At 37.2% G+C, this 22,461-nt stretch overlaps 1 protein-coding gene across 2 annotated transcripts; it reads right to left on the reverse strand.

Moving 5' to 3' along the window:
* Window positions 1-1,301: 1,301 nt before the first annotated feature.
* On the reverse strand, window positions 1,302-20,620 carry tlcd4a (TLC domain containing 4a). Of its 2 annotated transcripts, XM_056249229.1 has the most exons (7): window positions 20,537-20,620; window positions 13,946-14,115; window positions 12,379-12,468; window positions 12,174-12,232; window positions 10,856-10,950; window positions 3,692-3,765; window positions 1,302-2,170 (listed from the first exon to the last, which is right to left on the reverse strand). In XM_056249229.1, the coding sequence occupies exons 2-7, from the start codon at window positions 14,098-14,100 to the stop codon at window positions 1,855-1,857; spliced, it is 789 nt and encodes a 262-aa protein (XP_056105204.1). In that variant the 5' UTR covers window positions 14,101-14,115; window positions 20,537-20,620; the 3' UTR covers window positions 1,302-1,854. The 2 variants fall into 2 exon arrangements, with proteins under 2 accessions (XP_056105204.1, XP_056105205.1); XM_056249230.1 differs by lacking the exon at window positions 10,856-10,950 and having other exon boundaries at window positions 12,205-12,232.
* Between the last annotated feature and the right edge of the window lie 1,841 nt (window positions 20,621-22,461).

Below are 22,461 nucleotides of genomic sequence, written 5' to 3' on the forward strand. Positions count from 1 at the left end.
GATCATTACAATGAATAAACGGCCTTCCCTTGTTTTCCTTTGCTTGCTTCATGTTATACTTGAACAGTGTTATAATGCACGTCTGTAGACCGAAGACATACTGAAACTGTTGGTGTGTGACCACTTATAGGCTACTTAATATGCAAAATTAAGAACAGACTTCAAACAGCCATTCATACTTCTGACCTTTGGTTGCAACATTTGTGAGAACTAAAAAGATAAAACAATCAAAGTGATAATCATTCATCCTTTACATGACTATACAATGAACCATGTGGTATAAAATGACACTAGAAGTAGTAAATAAAAGATGTTTATTGAAGAAAACAAAAAGGCATTTTAAGTGATTGAATGCAAAGGCAAAAATCACAACATGGATTCCTGTATAACTCGTGCCAATAAAAGACAATTCTTCATAGGTCTGTCTCTCAAAATAACGCATTTCAATATTCAAGTACCAAGTTCAATAAAAACAGAATTGTTTCCACGCAAATTGATGTAAGCCATCTCTAGCTGTCTTTCATAATTCAATAAAACTACTCATGCACTCACATCTGTGCCGCCACTGAATGCATGTGTGTACAGCATGAATATTCTACACTATATTTGTCTTACATAGTGACTATGAATTTGAAAATGAATTCATATAAGTATCTCTGTATTGTGAAATCTCTCATATGCTGTATATCTATACTCAGATACATTGATTGTTATATCTTTCTGTTAAAAAATAATAAATATGTCGTACAAACATTACCATGCCTTCCCAGTGTAAAACTGGTTCAATAAATTAGGTACGATGCAGGAAAACTAATCGACACCGGCGTCGAGAACTCTTCGGCTCGAACATTCACGAGCTACAACCCAAAGCTCTTCTGAATTTCCTTTTAAAACCCATTTCCAAATCAAAATCGATAATTTAAGGTCAGTATTAATCGAATATACTGTACACAAACGTAATTAAAATTATTATTATATGTTCAATAAAATTTCTATGTACAATGCAAACATTCAGAGAACAATATTGCCGCATGCAATTAACTGTACAGTGCGAACAAATCTTGACGTCTGTTTCGTGGAAACACAACGGAATCCGAACGGAATCTGGAGCGAGTGTAAACCGATTTCATTCTTAAAACAGTTTCGCATTAATGTAATCGCAATGAGAAGAGTTCACTGCTCGTATCTGGTATACATATAAAATATTTTGGCTATTTAAACCCATATTTGACCACATCGACAGAAGATCTCAACAGGCCATCATTTCCTCAGACAAAATACGTCGAATACGTCGCAAGTACAGCATGACGGTGGATTTTCCAAGAGATTCGTCTCGAGTACACCGTTCCCGGTCGCTGCTTTTCCTCGTTTAGTGCAGTGCAGTTGTGTGGCTGAAACGTTCACAGTCAATATACGCGGCTTTGAAGTAAACGTGAACATCAGGTGACTCATGACCGCTTGGCCCCTCTGCACAGTACAGTGATTGAGGGAGACGGACTGAACTTTGATGAATAAATAATGTGGTTTACCTGCCCAGAGTTTGAAATTAGAAACGTACAGAAAAATACAGTTCAGCCGGTGGTCTTGTACAGTGCATCGTTTGCACATCTGGTGTACAGTTTTGAAAACAAACACAAACTAAAAGTGGGCGGCCAGTCTTTTCTGGTGTACTAGAATCTCTATTTGACACTTTGTCAGAGTTTTCAGGTCATAACTCTGTGAAATATTGCTCTGGGGTGGTTTTCATTCCCGACCGGTCACTATCATGCAATAGTGTCCGCTCCCTTGAAGACCGTCAATATGACAACGACCCTGTTTGTGAACAAAATTCGAATGTCCTTCAGGCCCGTTTGCTCAATCGTTTTTTCCATTCTCCTGGATCTCGGGTTTGAGCCTCTGGCTGGATCGCAGGACTTTGTAGCAGCCTCGGGCGATCTTATGCATCCACATGACGTTCATGATGTCCAGGCAGATGCTGGAGAAGATCCAGGCGCTACGGCCACCGAGGGTGACCCTGTAGAAGGCCTCCGTGCCGTACACGGAGAACATTCGGCTGTAGTATACCGGCATGACAGCGATCCGCACCAGGAAAAACACAGCCGCCATCAGGACCCCGTTAGCCATGTTGGGCTTGGACACTTTGGGGTAACCTAACACTTCAAAGAACCAGCTGGAAAACACAGGTGAGCAGAGTGACATGCGGTAAAGTAATTTACTAACACAACATTTCTGTCATTTCTTATTAGTGACAGCATGAAATGGCATTTGATACATTTAATTAGGGATGTCATCATGTCTCAAACAAGTTTTTTGTGCCCGCTGATCCGAGTCAGTGAATATACCGATACCGGGTGCCGATCCGATACTTGTATTTTACTACTGCTTGGTGCACACTTCAAGTAGAATCTTTAATCATAAAATTGCTATTGTTTTGCATAGTAAGTGCAGTTACATATAATATTGCATGTTTGTTTCTCGGAAAACATTTGACAGTAAAGCTTATTAAAGCACTTATTAAAGTGTTCTTCTATATAGCATTGTTCCATCTATAGTATCATACTGAACTGATCAACAAGCTACAGTGATTATAAAAGGAGCGCTCTTTGCTTGCTTTCTGTGTAATTCTTTGCAATTTGAAGGTTTTGTTTTTTCGTGAGACTTTGTGACTTGTCCCATTTCATACACACAAAATTATTTCTTGATTTCTTTATAATAGGGATTTCATAATATCTATTGCTAATAAGCCAATAAGTGCTCCTCTGCCGCCATCTACAGGTTATAGAGGTAATTTCATGTCTTAATTATTTTTAAATAAAAAGCGTTTATTGCCAAGTTTTGGTTTCCCAACATCTTGAAACTTTTAGTTTTGCAAATGGGGACAATCTTTGATAGATGAACAAATAATGTTTTTGGTCATCACATTAAAAAAAAAACCATTAAAACTGGATAATATTTAGAGTGTTGGAAAAGCGTGGAGCTAGCCTGGGAAAACCCAGACAACTTCCGGCAAAAGTAGATTGAGAATGGTCTGGTTTTAACCAGGCTAGCGTGAAGCACTTCAAGGCTTGAATTTCACTCTCAAAAGGTTTTACAAACCAAGAAAAAAAGTCTTGCCGGTGCAGTCTGGATCCCTAAAGTAGATTAAAGTTCTTAAAATCAATCCAATGTATACAGGGCCGTGCAGTGTTTCTCAGGGATAGGGGCACAAAAAAGGGGCGTCCATTACTAAGAAGTAATTCCAATATAACAATTATAACCAATCCTTGAGAAACTCCTACAAATGCATATGGATTTTCATTGTTAATTTCACACTGAAATATTTTCCTTAAATTTCACACTTAAATTTTGTGTCCTTAAATTCCGTTAGGCGGTTATTTATATTATAAGCTATTTATTTTGTTTACGTTCTGATCTCAGAAAAGTTAACACAATGTTTGCAAGCTTTATGCATGCGTGTGCTTGTTTCGAGCACTTCATTTATATTTTAAATGCTCATTATTATGGTTTAGTATTTCTCCCCTGGCCCTGACTAATACTAGGCTAGTCGACCTTTATTCAGGAACATTTACTGAAAGGGTAAAGAGTGTTAATTTAGATGTTGTGTTGTCTTTAATGGCTTTAAGACATGGTGGGCAACACTAAAAAGTTTACACTAAAAATATTTTGAACTCTAAATCAGCCAAATACCTACCGTTGGTTTACACACGGTGTGGAAAACTCAGCAAGCAGACGGAAGTTAGCAAAATAAGGCAACATTCCTTGACCCTGGAAACACAAGGCAAAGAACAAACAAACAATGACACAGACACAAGTTATATAGAAAGGCACAGGCTCATGAATCAGCTCCATGAACAGTCCCAATCTCTCCTGCTGTCAAGTACCACAGTAATTGCTTGGGTGCTGAGTTATGATACTTCACTCTGACAGACATAAGAAAAAAAGAAAAGTAGAACACAGAAAGGAGGTTGCATGGACACTGCTATTCTATTAATACAGGATGTATTTTTTAGATCAAATAATGCCTTTTAGTATTTACTGCCTATATTTAGCGTGTTATTTTTAGTGAATATGTAAAGGTGATAAATTACTTGCATTGTGAGTAAAAATAATAGATTCATGATAAGTGATTATCCTAATATATCAAATTTATGATTTGTTAAAGTCACACATCATTAACGAATGTCTATTTTCCATAAATAAATAATCTGACTTTAACAGCGCGGTCAAACTGAGCCGAACAAGTTTTTTGTTGATATCACTGATATTTGTCCCTGTAGTAATTACTGTAAAAGGTTAACAGAAACAGATCTAACAAATGAAAAGTTAATTATGAAATCAATAACCAAAACCTTGTTGTCAATAATAACAGTCATCATTTCAAATAAGCCACATATTGTCAGGCACATACAGTCTGAGTCCAAATATCTGAGACCACTAGTGAAAATTCTATTTTGATTTATTCACTATAAATTATGTCGGATAATATTACTGATATTAATAAACAGTATTACACACACACACACATATACATATTAGGGCTGTCAAATGATTAATCACATCCAAAATAAAAGTTTTTTTTACATAATATATGTGGGTGCACTGTGTATAATTATTTTGTATATATATATATATATATATATATATATATATATATATATATATATATATAAATACACACACATGCATGTATATTTAAGTAAAAAATATCATTTATATATAAAATATTTATATATAATATAAATTATATATAAATCTATATACAGTATATACATGAAAATATTTCTTAAATATATACAAGCATGTGTGTGTATTTATATATATAAAATAATTATACACAGTGCACCCACATATATTATGTAAAAAAAACTTATTTTGGATGTGATCAATCACGATTAATCATTTGACAGCCCTATTACATATATAAATATATAAAATAAGAAATTTTTCAATTGAATTTACTTAAAAAATGTACATAATATGACGTCATGTGCATGGACTCTACTCATGTGTTCAGACTAGGCACATAGCGTTTCTTTACAAAAGTGGTATCATCAAAATACCGGCATGCATAGTAGTGTTTTTATTTATTTTCGTGGATCCGTGTGAACGGTAGGGTTGGGTACCGAAACTCGGTGCCAATAGGGAACCGGTTCCGACGTAAACGGTAGTAACCAGACCGAATAAGAAAGAAAATTTCGGTGCCTGATTTCGGTGCCTAACTTCATTAGGCACACACGCGCACACACACACACACAAGGTCTCTCGCTCTCTCTCTCTCCGCCGTGCGTGTGCTACACAGTTTGGAGCACAGTTTCTTCTGTCTCGCATGCGCGCTCTTTCTCGCAAGGTTTGGCTGCATTTCACGTGTAAAATTACGTGTCAGAACGCCCTCTGGGTGTGCCGATAGTCTGAATCCCATATAGAATCAAGCCAATTCATTGGCTGATGGCGCCGCATCGACGCACTTACGTCGTCATACTATGCTGTCGCGCGCGCGCCATCTGCTCCTCAGATTTCTCTGCCGAAAAAGGAAGCTGGTCGGCAGCGCGAGGAGCTTGGCTGCGTCCCGTTCCCTATTGAGAGATATGTTACACCAACCAGAGATGTTCTCTTTCATAGGTTCACTCAACGCTGCGTAGCTAAGAAGCAGTGGATTTGTATTTGTAGGCTGCTGTATCACGTACCGTTTGAACTGACGCGCTACAGCGATCTGTCACATTTCAAAGAGCCAAAACGTTATTTATTGTGTGAATCTCGTAAAAATATTGACAGAATCTGACAGCTGTGGATTTGTTCCATATCAAAAGTAACCTTCTCTGTCTTGTCTGTCAGTGTCCTCTTTGTCCGCGATTTTTCTGTGTGAAAAGGGTCATTTGCGTGAGTCTCACGGTCAATGCGTGAGAGTTGGCAGCTCTGCCTGCTAGTAATCTCTATTAATCTCCAGTATTATTACATTGTTTGATACAATATTGTTTCATTTGATATTATGTAAATATGAATTTTTATTTTATATTGGTTTTATTATTACCATATGTTACTTGTATTTATATTGTTTAAAGATTTAGGTTAATATTGTGTCCAGTTTGGCCCTGTAAATTAAAGGGTATTATTTTTTGATAAAGTGTGTGCGGTTTCATTTTCTTAAGTACCGATTTAAGAACCGTTTAAGCACCGGAACCGTTTAAAAAATACCGAGTAGGTACTGGAATCGGATAAAACCCAAACGATACCCAACCCTAGTGAACGGGGATCATTTTGACAACGTTGTCAACTGTACACGAAAAAAGCAAAGAAAAACCTTTCCGTTTTTAGTACATCGTTGTCATGTAAACGTATCCCTTAAAGGGATAGATCACCAAAAAATTTAAATTTGGTCATTTATTTACTCACCCTCAAGTTGTTCTAAACCTGTATGAAGTTCTTTCTTCAGTTGAACATAGGAGAATAGGAAGAATGCAGGTAGCCAAACAGTTGATGGACCCCATTGCCTTCCATAGTATGAAAAATAAAATACTAACGGGACCAGAAACTTCTTTTGTGTTCAGCACAATGGATACAATGAATACAGTTATGGAAGAACATGAGAGTGAGTAAATGACAGAATTTTAATTTAACTAACAAAATCCCAGGTTTTCAATGTGGTCTCAGACTTTTAGATCCCACTGTATCAGTGCAGCAATGGTCAGCCATGCATGTTTTGTCAGAGAATGAAGCCTTTCCTTGAGTCTGTGCCAATGAAACATTAAAATAACATCATCATTCCTAAACATTTTTGCATCTCGGTAACACGCTTACCTTGAGGACTGCAATTAAAAAACACATTAGCATACTTACTGCAAAATGGACCACATATTATCAATAAAATAATAAAATAATAATCAGGTTGGCTAGCAGATGCATGCTGGTACCCCTAGGTACTGGTAAGTCCATACTGTAACTGGGCTTCAGTAACTGCTCAGAGTTCCATAACAGCAGAACAGCAGACAAGACAGGAGAGAGTCCATCTAGATCAGCCAAGCCTATAGCCCTCATCTCCTAACCCGACTAAAAGTGACACTGGTAGTTTTTGCATGAAGGGTTTTGCTGGTCAAAGGAAGTGAGGCTGCGTTATTCAAGAAGTCATGTTAGGTGGGACAGAGACAGACTGACAGACAGATTCTTGGAAAAAAAGGTGCAGAAAAAATGCAAAAAGAACGAACGACAAAAGCAGCAACAACATTTAAGACTCGTTGGACATGCACTATGAGGAACAAATCGCACGACACACTGACAAATTAATTCAATCTTACACTACTTCAAAATAATAACGTTTGATAGACTGTTAAGGTTATGTGCCAGCACTAAATATAGCGGAACGCTTTGTTCTTAATATGAAGCACAATTATTAAACGCTGAAAAGATTGAGGGGGTTTATTATGCTTTAATGTTCTAAAAAGGCGGCGAATATTATCATTTTGCCTGGGAAGTGCGTAATAACAAAAAGACACTAAAACGTTCTGCTTTGAACACTAATAGCAATTCTAAACACAGGAAACAATAACAACGAATGACATTTCGAACGACAGACTTGACTACTCAGTGAGACCCAACAGAGACTTCCAGATCCGTGTTAAAGTACATCTATTATCATGTAATAATTTAGAAAAAGGCTTGAAAAGGCAGTCATAAAAGTGACCAGTGACAGTATGGTCTACATCCTGACAACAAAATGCATGTTCAGGTTGAGGCGATCCTCAGCTGCATTAAATCAAGGTAACTAAGGTATACAAGCAACAAAGCCATGAATATCATCAGTCGCTGTCCCAGATGCATATTTAGGAATCAGATTTTCTTTTTCTTTTTGTGCAGCTGATTTTTAGAAATGTACACACTAAGACAACAAATTAAGCCACCAGAAATCATTTGTCATGGTCATTCTACATAACGTGTGCCTTTTGAGTCCCTGTTGTTTAGTAATATATCAGTGAAATTTTTAATTATTGTTATTATCATCATCATCATCATCAAGGCAGATAGTGGAATTACAGCTGATCGTAAGTAATAATACGCTACAGTATATAACAATTTTTTTTAACAATTCATGCGTTAGTGCACACAACGTGCAAGCATGACACAGAAAAATATATGTTAGTTATGTCAGGTCACTAAGAATTATATATAATGACTTGAACAAATAAAGGCTTATGCCAACTATATGTATATACTGTTTATTAAAAAGATTTTTGTCCTAACATCAGCAGAATATATAGATTTTTTAATATAAATTACCTTTCTAATTCCAGCGTAATATTGTAGCGTCATGGCTTTGAATGAAAGCTAGTAATATCTTAAAAATAATGATCTATCCTGAAAGTGAGCTGTGCTTTGCGACACATGTAATGGGGCTGATGCAATATGACAAAACAAGATCATGTCAATTAAAAGCATAGTGAGTGAAGTTGGAAATCTTCATTCATTTTAAAGGGAACAATCTAGTCACATTGCATCAACCCTGTTACCTTGCTGGAATTACAAACATTAATATATTTATCAATTTAGCTTGAAATGGCACAATACAATTTATTAACATTTCAAGACATTTTTTGTCTGATATACTGTTAAAAATATTACCAAAGGCACCCATTTCACAGAATCACCTATGCCAAACAACTGAGCATCGACTGATGCTGTTTTAGGTGTTGTTTGTTTTCTTTCAAATTTCTATCAAAAAGCACAACGAACAACTTGTGCAACAAGTTTCCCAGTTGTGCAACAACTTGTGTCTCTAAATGCGTAGTTATTTAGAATTCAGTTGAGGACCAGATCAACCTGTTATTCTGCAAAACCTTAGTGTGGATTATAGAGAATCTCAACACAGCGCCAACAAACAAGTGCTTTCTCGCTGTTACTCATCCTGCAGTTGAGATGTGGATGTTAGGTTTCAGAAGAGAGAGTTTTTAGGAGGAAGATCGGCTCAAAGCAGGGGAAGGTATCAGAGCATGCACACGGGAAACCCTCCAACGGCACCACAGGAGCAGCGAGCATCAACACATGCACACAATCCGGTGCAGTCTGGCCCGAGACCGAGACCCGGGCCACAACTGACCGTTTAGAGTTGCTGAGAGTGGGTCAGTGAGGTAGAAGAGGAGTTGAAGAGGAGAGAATGGACTTCTGCATAACCGTCAATGAGCATTCCATGCAAAAAATACCATCATCATCATCAGCTACAGAACTTGGTGACCTAGAGGGTAACCGTACAACTGAACCAAGAGTGAACAGCAGTGGCCTCAGTGGGTGGTGTAGTCTAGTGGTTAAAGATCTGGGCTGGTAAATGCAAACATTTGGAGACCATTTTAACAATAAACTAAGGATATAGTAAATAGGGATGAGCAAAACAATACAAGTTTCTTAGAAACTGCTTACATAAGATGTGTTATTGTGCTCGAAACTAGACTGGATAACTTAAAATGCAAAAAAACTAACTCTTTAACAAAAATGTTAAAGACATCAGCCTGAATGTGTTGTATGTAACGGAGGCGCTTTAAAAAAATTATCAAATGCAACTTTTCCAAGACAGCTGTACTGTGCAAACTAATAAATGATACAAAAAAAACCTCACAGAATCAACTAGTTAGTTGGATTGCTCATCCCTAATTGTATATAAATTTTTTTTTTTTTTACAAATGAGAACTTTGCATACATTAGTAAGAAGAAACAAGGCCCTTATTTCTTCAGAGAAGGTCAAAGGCCCAATATGGGGTCATATTTTGTTTGAAATATCCAAAGAAGATCACTAAACCAGAATGACAGTGTGCGGTTATTTGTACAATAATTCCTGCACATTTAAGAAATATAATGTACAGTCAGTCTGTTATTATCGCTAATTGCTAAATAAACCCTATACCGTTGATACAAGATTCCCCTGTTGTGGTTTATGCTGCCAGACAGTTCATTATCCTGCTTATTACACTGCTACTTGCATGCATAGATAAATAAATGCATCAATAAATGCATAAAGATTGGAGTTTAAATTATGTGGGGAAAAAGACAGACCACAGATTGTAATGACAGACATGAAACTAGCTCCTGGTGGCCTGCTCCTGTCATTATACAAATATATTTGCTGCAATTTGCCTGTGGTGCCACAGAAATGACCAATCAGAAGTATTCCAGTAAGCCAGCAGCTAACATTCACCTTAAAGGGTTAGTTCACCCAAAAATGAAAAATTCTGTCAGTCATTTCAACTAATGCATCACCTTCTCAGTTCTCGCGCATGCGTCGTGGCGCTCTCGTGAACTCACTCAGAGGCCCACACGGAAGAAAATTAATAGTTGAATAAAGTCGTTATTTTTGGGGGGGTTTTGCGCACAAAAAGTATTCTCGTCACTTGATAAACTTAAGGTTGAGCCACTGTAGTCACTTGGACTTTTCTGGGCCGGCAGATGCAATTACCTAGCAGCCAATGGAGGAGTGAGACAGCTCTCAGATTTCATCAAAAATATCTTAATTTGTGTTCTGAAGATGAACGAAAGTCTTACGGGGTTGGAACAACATGAGGGCGAGTAATTACTGACAGAATTTTCATTTTTGGGTGAACTAACCCTTTAACAATGTTGGAGGAGTGCTCTGAATGCTCAACGTGTGCAATACATTTTAAACAGGTGACACGTGTATAGTGAATGGAATGACACAAATGGGATAAATCCTTCTGAAGAAAATGACTTCCAGCTGAATTCTGTTCATTATGTTCCTCTGTTTATAGGGAACACAGATCTTTCAGCACCAGCTGCACACCTGACACTACCACTGCTCACTCTTGGTTGTCTCTTTCCCATCTTGCCTGCATGTTCTGTTATGGGATAACAGGGAACTCACCAGTACAAAGTAGTAAGCATACAATGCCGCCAGGTGGTGGATTACAAAAAACTTGTCTCCTATTGCTCTCCAATAGTAAAATATAAGCAGCAGATCTGAAAAACACACAGAACAAAAAGGCGAGAAGAGTCAGAACTACTTTCAGGAATATGAATTTCGCCAGTTTTAATTTAGCATGTACACAAAACACTGCCACAAAAGTGACTTAATACATTCAAAGAGCTACTTTTTTGGTTTCCATGTGAGATGAGGCCATATTATTGTTTAATAATATGGCCTCATCTCACATGGACATTTATCTAGGGACTTTTGAAGCACCAAAAATTTTAACCTTGTTTCAGAGTATTCCTTAATGGGATATTTCACCCAAAAATGACAATTCTGTTATTAATTACTCACCCTCATGTCGTTCCAAACCTGTAAGACTTTCATTCATCTTCGGAACACAAATGAAGATTTTTTTGATGAAATCTGAGAGCTTTCTGTCCCTCCATTGACAGCTACACAACTACCACTTTGACACTGAATAGAATAAAAGCCTAAATTAAATCGGTTCATCATATAAAGCCATCGAGTCTGTTCAGAAAATTTTGACTAAACCGCTCAATTTATGTGGATTAGTTTCACAATCTCTTTATGAACTTTTTAAAGCGTCAAAGTGGTAGTTGCGTTTGGAACGACATGAGGGTAATTAATGAAAGAATTAAAATTTGTGTGTGAAATATCCCTGTAAAGTCTCTGCCAACATCGGATGACTTTGATGGCTGTGAAGCGGTTATTTGGTTGATTATTTTTTTTAGAGAATTTTTAATACAAATATTACATTACGATATCAATTTACATGCCCCTTACCCAGCATTACAATCATAAGAGTATAAGCATTTTCATAAATTGAAATAAAATAAATAAAAATTGAAATAAAATAAATAAAAATAGAAAAACTGAGACTAAAAGCAAAATACATTATAATAAAAGTATCATTTGAAATTAAAAAACATTGGTAACACTTTTTTTTAATAATGTCTTGTTTGTTAACATTAATCATCTAAAACCAGGTTAAAAAGGCCACATAGATGGTGAAATGTTCCTGAAGTGACATTTCTTTTGTGAAACTGGACTGACCAACAACTTAAATGTGTATATCACATATATCTTTAAATATATCTATCAGAAACTCCCAAAAATGCAATATCAAGATGAAATCACATGAATTTTCAAATCAAACTCTTATTACAATCAAAAATATTTCTATGCACGATGCAGCTCTCAAACAAAAACCCTCCACCTCCAAAGTCAGACATCTGCCGTAAGCTCTCACCAGATATGAGGTAGCCTGTAGTAATGCTCACGTTTATCTTCACCAGAGTAGGATCTCCCCTGTTGTGGTAAAGATGAGAACAAGGCACTGAGATTACTGCAAGACCATGTTACAACAGTTACTGAAAGCGTCCTGCTAGTCTGTAAAGAGCAGTGCTTTCCCAGCATGCAGTGTGGCGGGTCGGTCTCGAGGGCAGGGCGCTCACCATACGGGGTCCCGATTGACGCCCTCATCGAAGAACAGGATGTAGAGGCAGAAAAGGCCGACCAACAGGGCGTGGAGCGTGGACACTGTCCTGCAGACACACACACCCAAGGGAAAGGGTTTAATCACACATGACAGCAGTCTTTATAGTGGGTTGCTTCTCCCATAGAACCATGTCAAGTTGAAACAATCGAAACAGAGCAATTGACTGCTGTCAATCAACCAGATGCTGTGTGCCCTACATCTAAAGATCTCCTCCAGCTGGCTGTTCTCTTGACATCCGCTGAAATGAGCAAATGATCACTGCTATCTTCCCTCAGTTTCTTTCTGCATACACAGACATTAGTCATTTTGAGTGACAGCTTACAACCTGCTCTCCGTAGGTTCTCCTGATAAGACATTTAACAGGGAAATAGTGCCACTGCGAATCCACTGACTATATTCAACATACTGCCTGTTAAGAATGGCTCTTAGCCTATAGTTTGACATTATTGCAACTGTATGTATAATTGTAATTTTACTGTAGTGTGATTCCTAAACAAACGACTCAGTTCTTCTCAGTGAATCAAAAAACAGTTCCCTAAATGATTCCTGAACAAATGAGTCTGAGTCACTTGTTTTTAATGTCTCAGCAAAGTCCAATTCCTAAACGAATTACTCTTATGTTATGAGCCAGTTTTTTTTTTATAGAGAATCAAAAACAAACAGCGCATGCAGTGATTCTTTTTAGCGATTCAAAACAATACGGTGCAACCAGTGTAATTTGATTCCTCAACAAATGACTATTACAGAATGTAAATATTTTTTGCGAATTTAAAAACACAGTGCAACCAGTTGTCTAAATGATTCCTGAACAAATGAGTATTTCGAGTTCTTTTTAGTGAATCAGAATTCCTATCTGATTCCTAAACAAATGACTCTTATGAGTAAATCAAAAACATACAGTGCAACCTTACCACTTTTGTCGAAATTATTCCTGAATGTCTTTTGATTCAGTTATTTTTAGTGAATCAAAACCACACAAGCAGGTTTATCCAATTCCTAAACAAATTACTTCAGAGCGTTTTTTTGTTTTTTTTTGTGAATCAAAAACCATACATTGTGACCACTGAATGATTCCTGAACAAATGAATTATTCGAACCAAATCATTTTAGTAAACCAAAAACATACAGTGCAACCAGTTCACAAATACCTAAACAAATGACTATTATGAGCCAGTTCTTTTAAGTGAATCAAACCATGTGTCTAAATGATTCCTGAATGAATGAGTCAGTTCTTTTTACTACAGTCCATTTCCTAAACAAATGACTCTAATGAAGCGGTTCTTTTTAGTGAATCAAAAACATACTGTACATACAATGAGTCTTTTGAGTCAGTTCTTTTTAATGAATCAGTCCTGCACAGTGCAACCAGACTAGGATGATTCCTAACCAAATGACTTTTACGAACTGATACGTTTTAGCGAATCAAACACAGCTATGTTGTACATAAGAAACACTGAATATCTACAGATATATCTGATCACGAGAAGACAACACATACAAAAAGAACAAGCATGCTTCATTACCTTGAGTTCCACTCGATCTTCTGTTTGTGGGTGAGTTTGAGGAAGCCAGGGCTGATTCTGGACGACACCCAGGGGCTCACGCTGTGAAAGAGCCACTGGAAGGTGCAAAAACTCACCACCGAGATGAGCAGGATCAGCTGGCTGAAGGGGTCCATGGCCACCCGACCCCACTGCAAGAAAAAGAGCACAGGAGACAGTTGAAGTTGCTTTCGAAAAAGACATGAACATCAATGTGCCGTTGAGATCACACAACGGAAAACTCTAGCCAGGAGAAAAGCTAAGTAAATGTTTAACAGACATGCCCTCTTCCATTACAGTGTTAGTGAGGAAAACCAAATGAGGTGATATAAAGCCCATGTCTCTATCTCACACTCAATCATTGGTTGATGATATTAATGCAGCCAGGCGTGACGTAAGAGTTTGTTGACCATTCCAAAAGACTCCAAAATCTCAGACATTCTGGTTACACAACTGTTCTGGAAATCAACAGTGGGCTTTTGTTTGTAATAAATGACAATACGCACATAATCCTTGATGGCAGCGCTGTAGATACACATCATACTGAGCTCAGATCTAAATGTCAACCTTCTCCTAAAGGTGAAATCATTCTAGTGTTTAAAAAAAAAGCAAGAGTTTAAAAGTTCCTCTTTTAAGCCTGGCTCATTGTGCACCAGAAAAACAAGTCTGTCCCCTTTGAAGCACATAAGGAAGCAGTGATCCATAATGATAATCCTTTGGCCAAAATAATCACAGCATTCCAGCTGGGTTTAGCAGGAGTAAATCGGCACAGAGCAAAAGACAGACACTGTATTCATGCTCACCTGAGCTATTCTCACTTCCTGTCACAAGCGCTTTTACTTTCTTCCATATATGGTGTGGTTCAGTAGAAATAAAAGCCACAGGGTTAACATTCAAATTGTCAACTGGACTAAATCTAGGTCAAGGCTATACCTTTAAAGTCATTGAGGTGTTTTTTGTTTTTTTTTCATTTGTAAACAAGTATGTAATTCACCGAATTAAGTGTGTTTAACGTCACTGCCTGGAAAAATGAAATTTGCTAATTTGATCTATCTAGTGATTTTAAATATTTATTCATATAACAGTATACTTACTTAACACTGATTCAATATTTTTGCTGAAAAATACTGTGAAATAAACTGTTATATACTAATACATAAGACATACAAGTATGTCCTTGACAAATAGAAATTCTAAAATACTCATATAAGAAGCATTATTTTACAAGACATCTTCCACTGGCCATCTAAGTGCTCATAACATTTCCCGCTGATCTACTTTCATGACCTCTGGCCCATAATGGCTAATGGAAAACATGATTTGCACTCTTACCTAAGGCTATACAAGTGTTCAAAGGACGATAGAAATATACAAAACATGAACCCTTTGAACTGAGAATGTAGTGAAAAGAGACTTGACACAGATTTGAAAACCATAAAATTGCAGTTTTGTGGCTTTTAGACCATGTGTACTAGCTTTGAGGTCATCTACACTGTAGAGTACTAAGTCCACCGGAGATACACATTTAAAATGTATTCTTTCAAATATTAATGATCCATCTTGTTCACAGGGGTGTTTACTTAAACGTCAGCCACTCATAACTGACATGCTTGCTAATTATTGTTACAACAAACAGTGCCTAAATAAATCTCCCAAAAGAAAAGAGTATTCCAACGACCTTAAAAAAAAAAAAAAAAAAGTGTCCTACTAGCGGTACCAGAATTGCAGGTTTCCCTAACCTATCTTCCGTTGATTTGTAGTTCCACCCCAAACTAATGTTTAGCAACTAACGTGGCTGTCTGTAAATCAGACGGCTCATTACCATACGATCTGATATTGATTCTCGTAGCCAGCGAATTTAGTTCTCTTTCGCGTCTTTTTGCGCTTGAATAGTTAAATTAGCAACAAAGTCCCTTTAAGACAAGTAATTTCACTCGGCGGCCATCTTTGAAACTCCTCTCGGGCATGAAAGTGCAGCTCCACAGCTAGCTAAAGAAAAAGGGGGTTGGTGATTACCTTCTTTAAGAGATTATTATTTTGCAGCACAGATGAGAGCCGTGATATGTAGGTGCAACCCATCCTATGAAGCCCATGAATGGAAAAATATAGTGGAGAAACTATCCTCCATCCCTATACAGGCAATCCTTGCTGATTTACAAGGTCACATAAATGTTATTGATAATCCATGGGTAAAATGCACTCTTAATGTATGGAAAACTATTATAATAGAATATAAATTAAAAAAAGGATATTGAGCCTCTTAAATGGTGTGCATACGACTCAGAGTTTACACCAAATAGATTAGATACTAGATTTAAGGACTGGACAGATAAAGGATTAACAGTTCTATGTAATAAAAGGTGGCACAATAACTAGTTTTGAAAAACTCAAAGAGAAATACTCATTAGAAACACAAGACTTCTACCGATATTTACAGATGCGACATTTTGTTAATATGAAGATGAAGAATGTGGCTGGGACAGGGAAAGTTATAATAGAATTGTTCAGAAAAGCATACAACTCAGATGTGTTTGGTAGAATTATTATTTCATGCATATATAAATGTCTGTTAAATCTTAAAACACACTCGACTTCCTATATTAAAACAAAATGGGAGAAGGAAGGAGGAATAAGTATATCTGAGAAAGAATGGACAATAATATGGAGGTATTAATGGAAATGCTCCAGGTCACAGAAATGGAGGGAGTTTGGTTGGAAAAACTTGATAAGATATTTTAATACACCCTCTCAGAAATCATATCGTGGTAGGAGAAACTGTGGAAACCAAAATGCAAACCATTACCATGTTTTCTGGGATTTTGTATATATACCTCAAGAATGGTTAAAAAGAGATAAATATTTAATGAATATATTGCTGGTGGCTGTAAAGAAGAGCTTTACCAAAACATGGTTGTCACACGAGAGCCCTACCCTAAACGCATGGATGGAAATTACAATGGACATTTACAAATTGGAGAAGATAACAGCATTTGTAAATCATAAACTGGAACAATTTGCTTTGTGCTGGGATAAATGGACCAAATATGCAACATCTCAAAGACCTGATTTTATTTTCTAGTTAATATCCAGAATGCCCAGAAAAACTACTCCCTACATGTACATAGTTATTTTCTCGTTTTTGTTGTTTTCTTAATTTTTTTTTTAAAAAGTTTATATTTCTGATGAATAGATGAACGGCACAACTATATGGTGTATGTATGGGCATATATTTGTATGTTGTGTGTGTATGTTTTTTGATATGAGGATACTCGAGACAGTATCTGAGGTACATCTGATTGAAGTGTTGTTTATATGAGAAAAAGTAAATAAAAAAAATAAATAAAAAAATAAAGTGCAGCTCCTTTCTCTTTGAATGGGGTAACATCAAATTCTCCAAAACTGTTCGCCAAGCTTATGATTAAATTTCATATTTGAAGTCACCAATGAAATATGACAACAACAACAACAACAACAACAACAAAAATCCTTTTTCAGGCTGGACCAAGCTAATGTGCAATCGTAACCGCGCGTCTCTGAACACTGACACTCCCATTCATAGTAATACGAGTCCACCATCTTTCTAAATAAAGTCTTTGTTAGCAAGGCTTAAAACACTTTCAACTGTCCTGAGCATCTTTGTGTTGTTTGACAAGGTGCTTTCATTGCATGAAGATGTGGTGACTGTCCAAATAAAGGTGCCTCAAATATATATACATGTACTAAAAGATTGATTCTTGGGATTTAAAGGTGCAGTGTGTAACATTTTTGAGTATCTATTAACAGAAATGCAATATGACATCCATAACTATGTGTTCAGTGGTGTATAAAGAACTTACTTAATAAACCGTAATGTTTTTATTACCTTAGAATGAGGCATTTATATCTACATAGGCGCGGGAATCCCCTTCTATGAAGGTCGCCATATTGTGACGTCATGTTTCTACCGTAGCCGACAGCGAACAAACAGCGTTACAGAGCGCGTTTCGTCACTACCTTGAAAGAGAACCCGCAGGAAGCTAGAAGAAGCTAGTCATAAACACCGTGAGTAGTGACTTTTCCCTTGTCAGTGGTGTAAATATGTAGTTGGATTGTTTCATGTAACTTAATTCTTCTCCCTCGCTGTGTTATGGCTTTGCTATGTGGGGATAAATGTGCTGGTTAAGTTCGTGAGACAGCTGATTAGTAGGCTACTCTTGTCATTGACCGTAAAACAGTTACAGGAATCACCAACTCGTCGATCTTGGAAGCATTTTAAGTCGATCGAGTTTCCAAAATCAGAGAAAAAAAGCCTATTGTGTGTAGTAAGTGTGTCTAGGGGATGCGGAGGCGCGCGCGCTGTTTCAATCACGTCATTTTTGCCGCGCGCACCTTTGGGCTCATGCGGACCATAGACGGACGCGTCGAGTTTAAACAATGCTTTACGCTTTAACCAGCTCAGCCACAGTAACAGCTCATATTAGCCAGCTAAACTTTTACTACCCTGTTAGAAAAAATATATAGTTGCATAGTTTCATGTGGTTCTTCTCCCTCGCTGTATTATGGGTTTGCTATGTGGGGAGAATGTGCTGGTTACGTTCGTGAGACAATCAGCTGATTACTATTATTATATTATGTATTAAGACCCTTGATCCTCACCTGAAACTTTATCCATGATGTGGTTTATAATGGGCTGTGGTACAGAAACTTGGTTTACGCTGGCTATTCTCTGCTGTCTCAGACGACGATGTTTGTCCCGTTTTAGCCACCGTAGCTTCTTCGAAAGGGAGGGGTGAGCGGCGGGCTGAGCCCTTAGTGTAAACTCGCAACCGAACCGCTAGATGTCGCTAAAAGTCACACACTGCACCTTTAAAAATTGATGTCGGTTCATAAAAATGAGAATCGATTAAAATCAAGAAATCAAATTTTTTTTTTTTCACCCAGCCCTAATTGTAACAATACAAAAGCCGGTTGAAAACTGCATCAGCATTTAAGATGATATAAACAATTGAGTTGATAGTAAGCGAACATGATTCACTTACCATCTATATTTTTAAACATGGCCAAAGAACTGAATGAGATGTGCTGTGACGTCACATCAGCACATCTCCTCATGGGGTGATGGGAGTCAAAAAACAAGCTGAGACTAAATTTAGATGTTCTTTATGTTGCAATAGGCTCCGTGCACACATGTCCACCCAGTCAGGGGGAGGGGTGGGGGTGAGTGTATTTACAGTCCCTATACAGGTTCATGCTGGTTGTGAAGGGCAGGCATCCAAAGAGGTCACGAAGCAATGTATGGCAATGGCTGTGACACAACAGGAAGTTCAGCAGTTCTCACAGATGAACACGTGTGATTGCATGTCTTCTGCTGTGTGTGCTGTGCATGTATCATGAAAAAAAAAAAAAAAAAAACAGTATAAGCCTTCAGTGGCGGAAAAGTCTTGGGTAGATTAAGATGCTTTCCATTCTGATGTACAGGTTTATCATGTAGAAGGCAGCTCACAGCATTGATAAAGCTGCACTGCTGGCATGCTTTAGTGAATGCATCATATATTAAGGAAAGCAGTGCCGCCTTATGAATGAAAGATTAGCTGAGCAAAGCAGGGCTCATACAGCAGCAGAATGGATAAAATGGATGCTTTAATGAATCCACGAGGAAACTGCAGAGCAAAAGCAAATATAAGTACATACTACATACAAAATGATAAGTCATGATTCAAAAACTCATGATATTTGTAAAACTATGTTTGTCTTGAAAAGCCGATAGAGGAAATGTTTTACCATTGCCTGATGGTTGTACCACCAGACATTAACATCAAAACTTTTGTTGAAAAATGGCATTAAAGTTTTTTTGAAACAAAACATGACTACAAATATTACATATCTACGAGATTGGCAAGTGTTTTAAACTATATATATATTTTTTTAAATCTCTTTTCATTGGTTATTTTTTATACACACGCACACAGCAGCTCTCAAAACTGAAAGTACACCAAATAAGGAAGAGCAGAATAAAAGACCCCAGAAGAAAGTTTTTAGAAGTCAGAAACACAGTTTAATGAAAAATCTCAAACACTTCCGCAAAACCTGTGCTGCATTTAATATTTTCATTAGATAAAGTAAATGTTAATGTTTTTCTAGTCACAAACCTAAACAAAATGTTTTCCTTCAAACTGACATGCATCTTCAGTGCAGAGTCGACCATATAGCCTTTTTAAATGTTAAACTCAGGTATTGTCCTTTAAATGTCATTTTATAGCCTTCATTTGTCAAAGTCGGTCATTTAACTTCGACTGATATACTGCATTGAACCGCATAGCTTGTGTAACAAATGCACATATCTATATTTTTGCTTAGATGTGCATTTTATGAAGATGGGCGCGTGTCAAATATACATCGACAGCAATTCAGCACTGACTATTTGATAAAATAATGAATCACATCTCTATTAAGGTCTCTAAAAACATTGCTATGAACGGAAATCGACTCGTGTTGTTACCGACATGCCTTTCTTTAGGCCATATCACACCGCAATGCTGGCTAAAAACACAGCGCGTTTGATATCATGCAATACGTATTAACCCATATGCTTACCTCTTATCAATCATCAATAGTCTCTGTTGGTTAGTTGTGCATGGTGTCTGAAAACATTGGGCTGATAAAAATCCGTGTTTTTTCGTCAGTCAGACACATGAATGATTCTCCTCTCTCCACGGCGATATGAAATGCATGATTTCATATCGAACAGAAACGGAAGGTCCTTATAATATTCTCAATCTACGATGCGTGTGGGTTTTATAAACGCGCGTCGGTGAGAACATGTTGAGGATGATTGAAACTGATGATGGCTGTATGTGATGGTGGTAAAAGGATCCAATTTCAGCTTCATTCTTAAAGAGATATTCACACACAGGATATAGACTGCCACTCTCTTCTGGTGGGAATTTTGATTCATCAGTGAGTCAGACTTTTTCTCACTTTATAGGCTAAACAAACATTTTTGGGGGACTTATGGTGCTGTGGTGGTAGGCTATATCATTGTATTTGGTTACTTTTAATAAGTGGGTCTACTTTTAAATTGAATGATTACCATATTATCAACCAAAAAATCTGATTTGGATAATTATCTAGAAAGATTTTAAGCTATTTTTGTCCCACAAAGCTAAAAATAGCTAGGTCAGAAATATATTTCATTGACACACCATCCAGTAGGCTACTCCTCTAATCACCATTCTCATTATTAAGATATTTGAAAGGGATACTCCACCCAAAAATGAAAATTCTGTCATCACTCACCCTCAAGTTGTTGCAAACCTGTATGAGTTTCTTTCTTCTGCTGAACACAAAGGAAGATATTTTGAAGAACGATTGGAACTTTGGCACCATTGACTTCCATAGTATTTTTTTGTTCTACTATGGAAGTCAATGGTGCCAAACAACTACTCGGTTACTATCGTAACCTCAGTTCCCTGAGATAGGGAACGAGTATTGCGTAGCTATACGCAGTGGGGAAACTCCTTTTCCTCGATTTACTGAAGCCTATATGCAGGGGCGGATCTAGAAAAATATTTATGGGGTGGCAAGAGGGGGGCAGGAATTTTTGAGGGGTGGCAACATGGCAGACGTATATGTACTTAATTTAATTTGTGAGTACAGGGCTGGACTGGGACAAAAAATCGGCCCGGGCATTTTGGCCCAGACTGGCCCACTACATATAATCATAAACACAACCGAATGTATACCAACTCCTATAAAAACCACTGAGTTAGAGTTAATAGATGAAATAACTACTAAGTTGAACTATACTCCACAGTGATGAATCCTAAAACAAGCAATAAGCTGCATTGGGATAGCAATACCGTTTTTTCCCATAGGATTTTGGTAAATCTGTGGTGAGTGCAGAGTGCACCTCTGTCCCTCTAGGGGGGTTCGGGGGCATGCTCCCCCGTAAGAAAATTTTGTGCTTTTTAATGTTAAATTCATCAATCTGGTGCACTTTGAGAGTTCAAAATAAAGAGCTCCAACCCATATGCAGTGTGCAAATTGAACAAAGAAAAACTCAAAACTCTTTTTAGTTGTGATAGTGTCTGTCTACATTACACTACTATATAATAATAGTTATAATATTATGGCCAGTCCAGCCCTGTGCTGTGTGAGTATAAAGGCAGGGGTGCGTTTAACTTTTGGAGCCAAGGTGTGCCGACCTTTTTCCCTTTTTTATATATAGGCTATTATTTTGTTGAGCACCCAACAAGAATCAATTTATAGAATCAATTATATCATTTAAATACTTCTAAGATCCATATTACTATCACACGAGCCAATGGCAATTAAATGCACGGATGCATAACGTTAGTCAGATTAATGAATGAAATACAACTGTTCACGAACAGAAGATTGTATTGGACTCATGCTGCATACATACGCAATGACAATTATGCCTACTGTAAATATAGAGTTACAACTACGATTAGAGTTGTTAAATAAAATACCCTGTGAACATTCACACGTTTTCTTTA

The sequence above is a fragment of the Rhinichthys klamathensis genome, unplaced genomic scaffold (assembly GCF_029890125.1).
Source record: "Rhinichthys klamathensis goyatoka isolate OS25496 unplaced genomic scaffold, OSU_Roscu_1.1 h1tg000059l_1, whole genome shotgun sequence".
Lineage (NCBI taxonomy): Eukaryota > Metazoa > Chordata > Actinopteri > Cypriniformes > Leuciscidae > Rhinichthys > Rhinichthys klamathensis.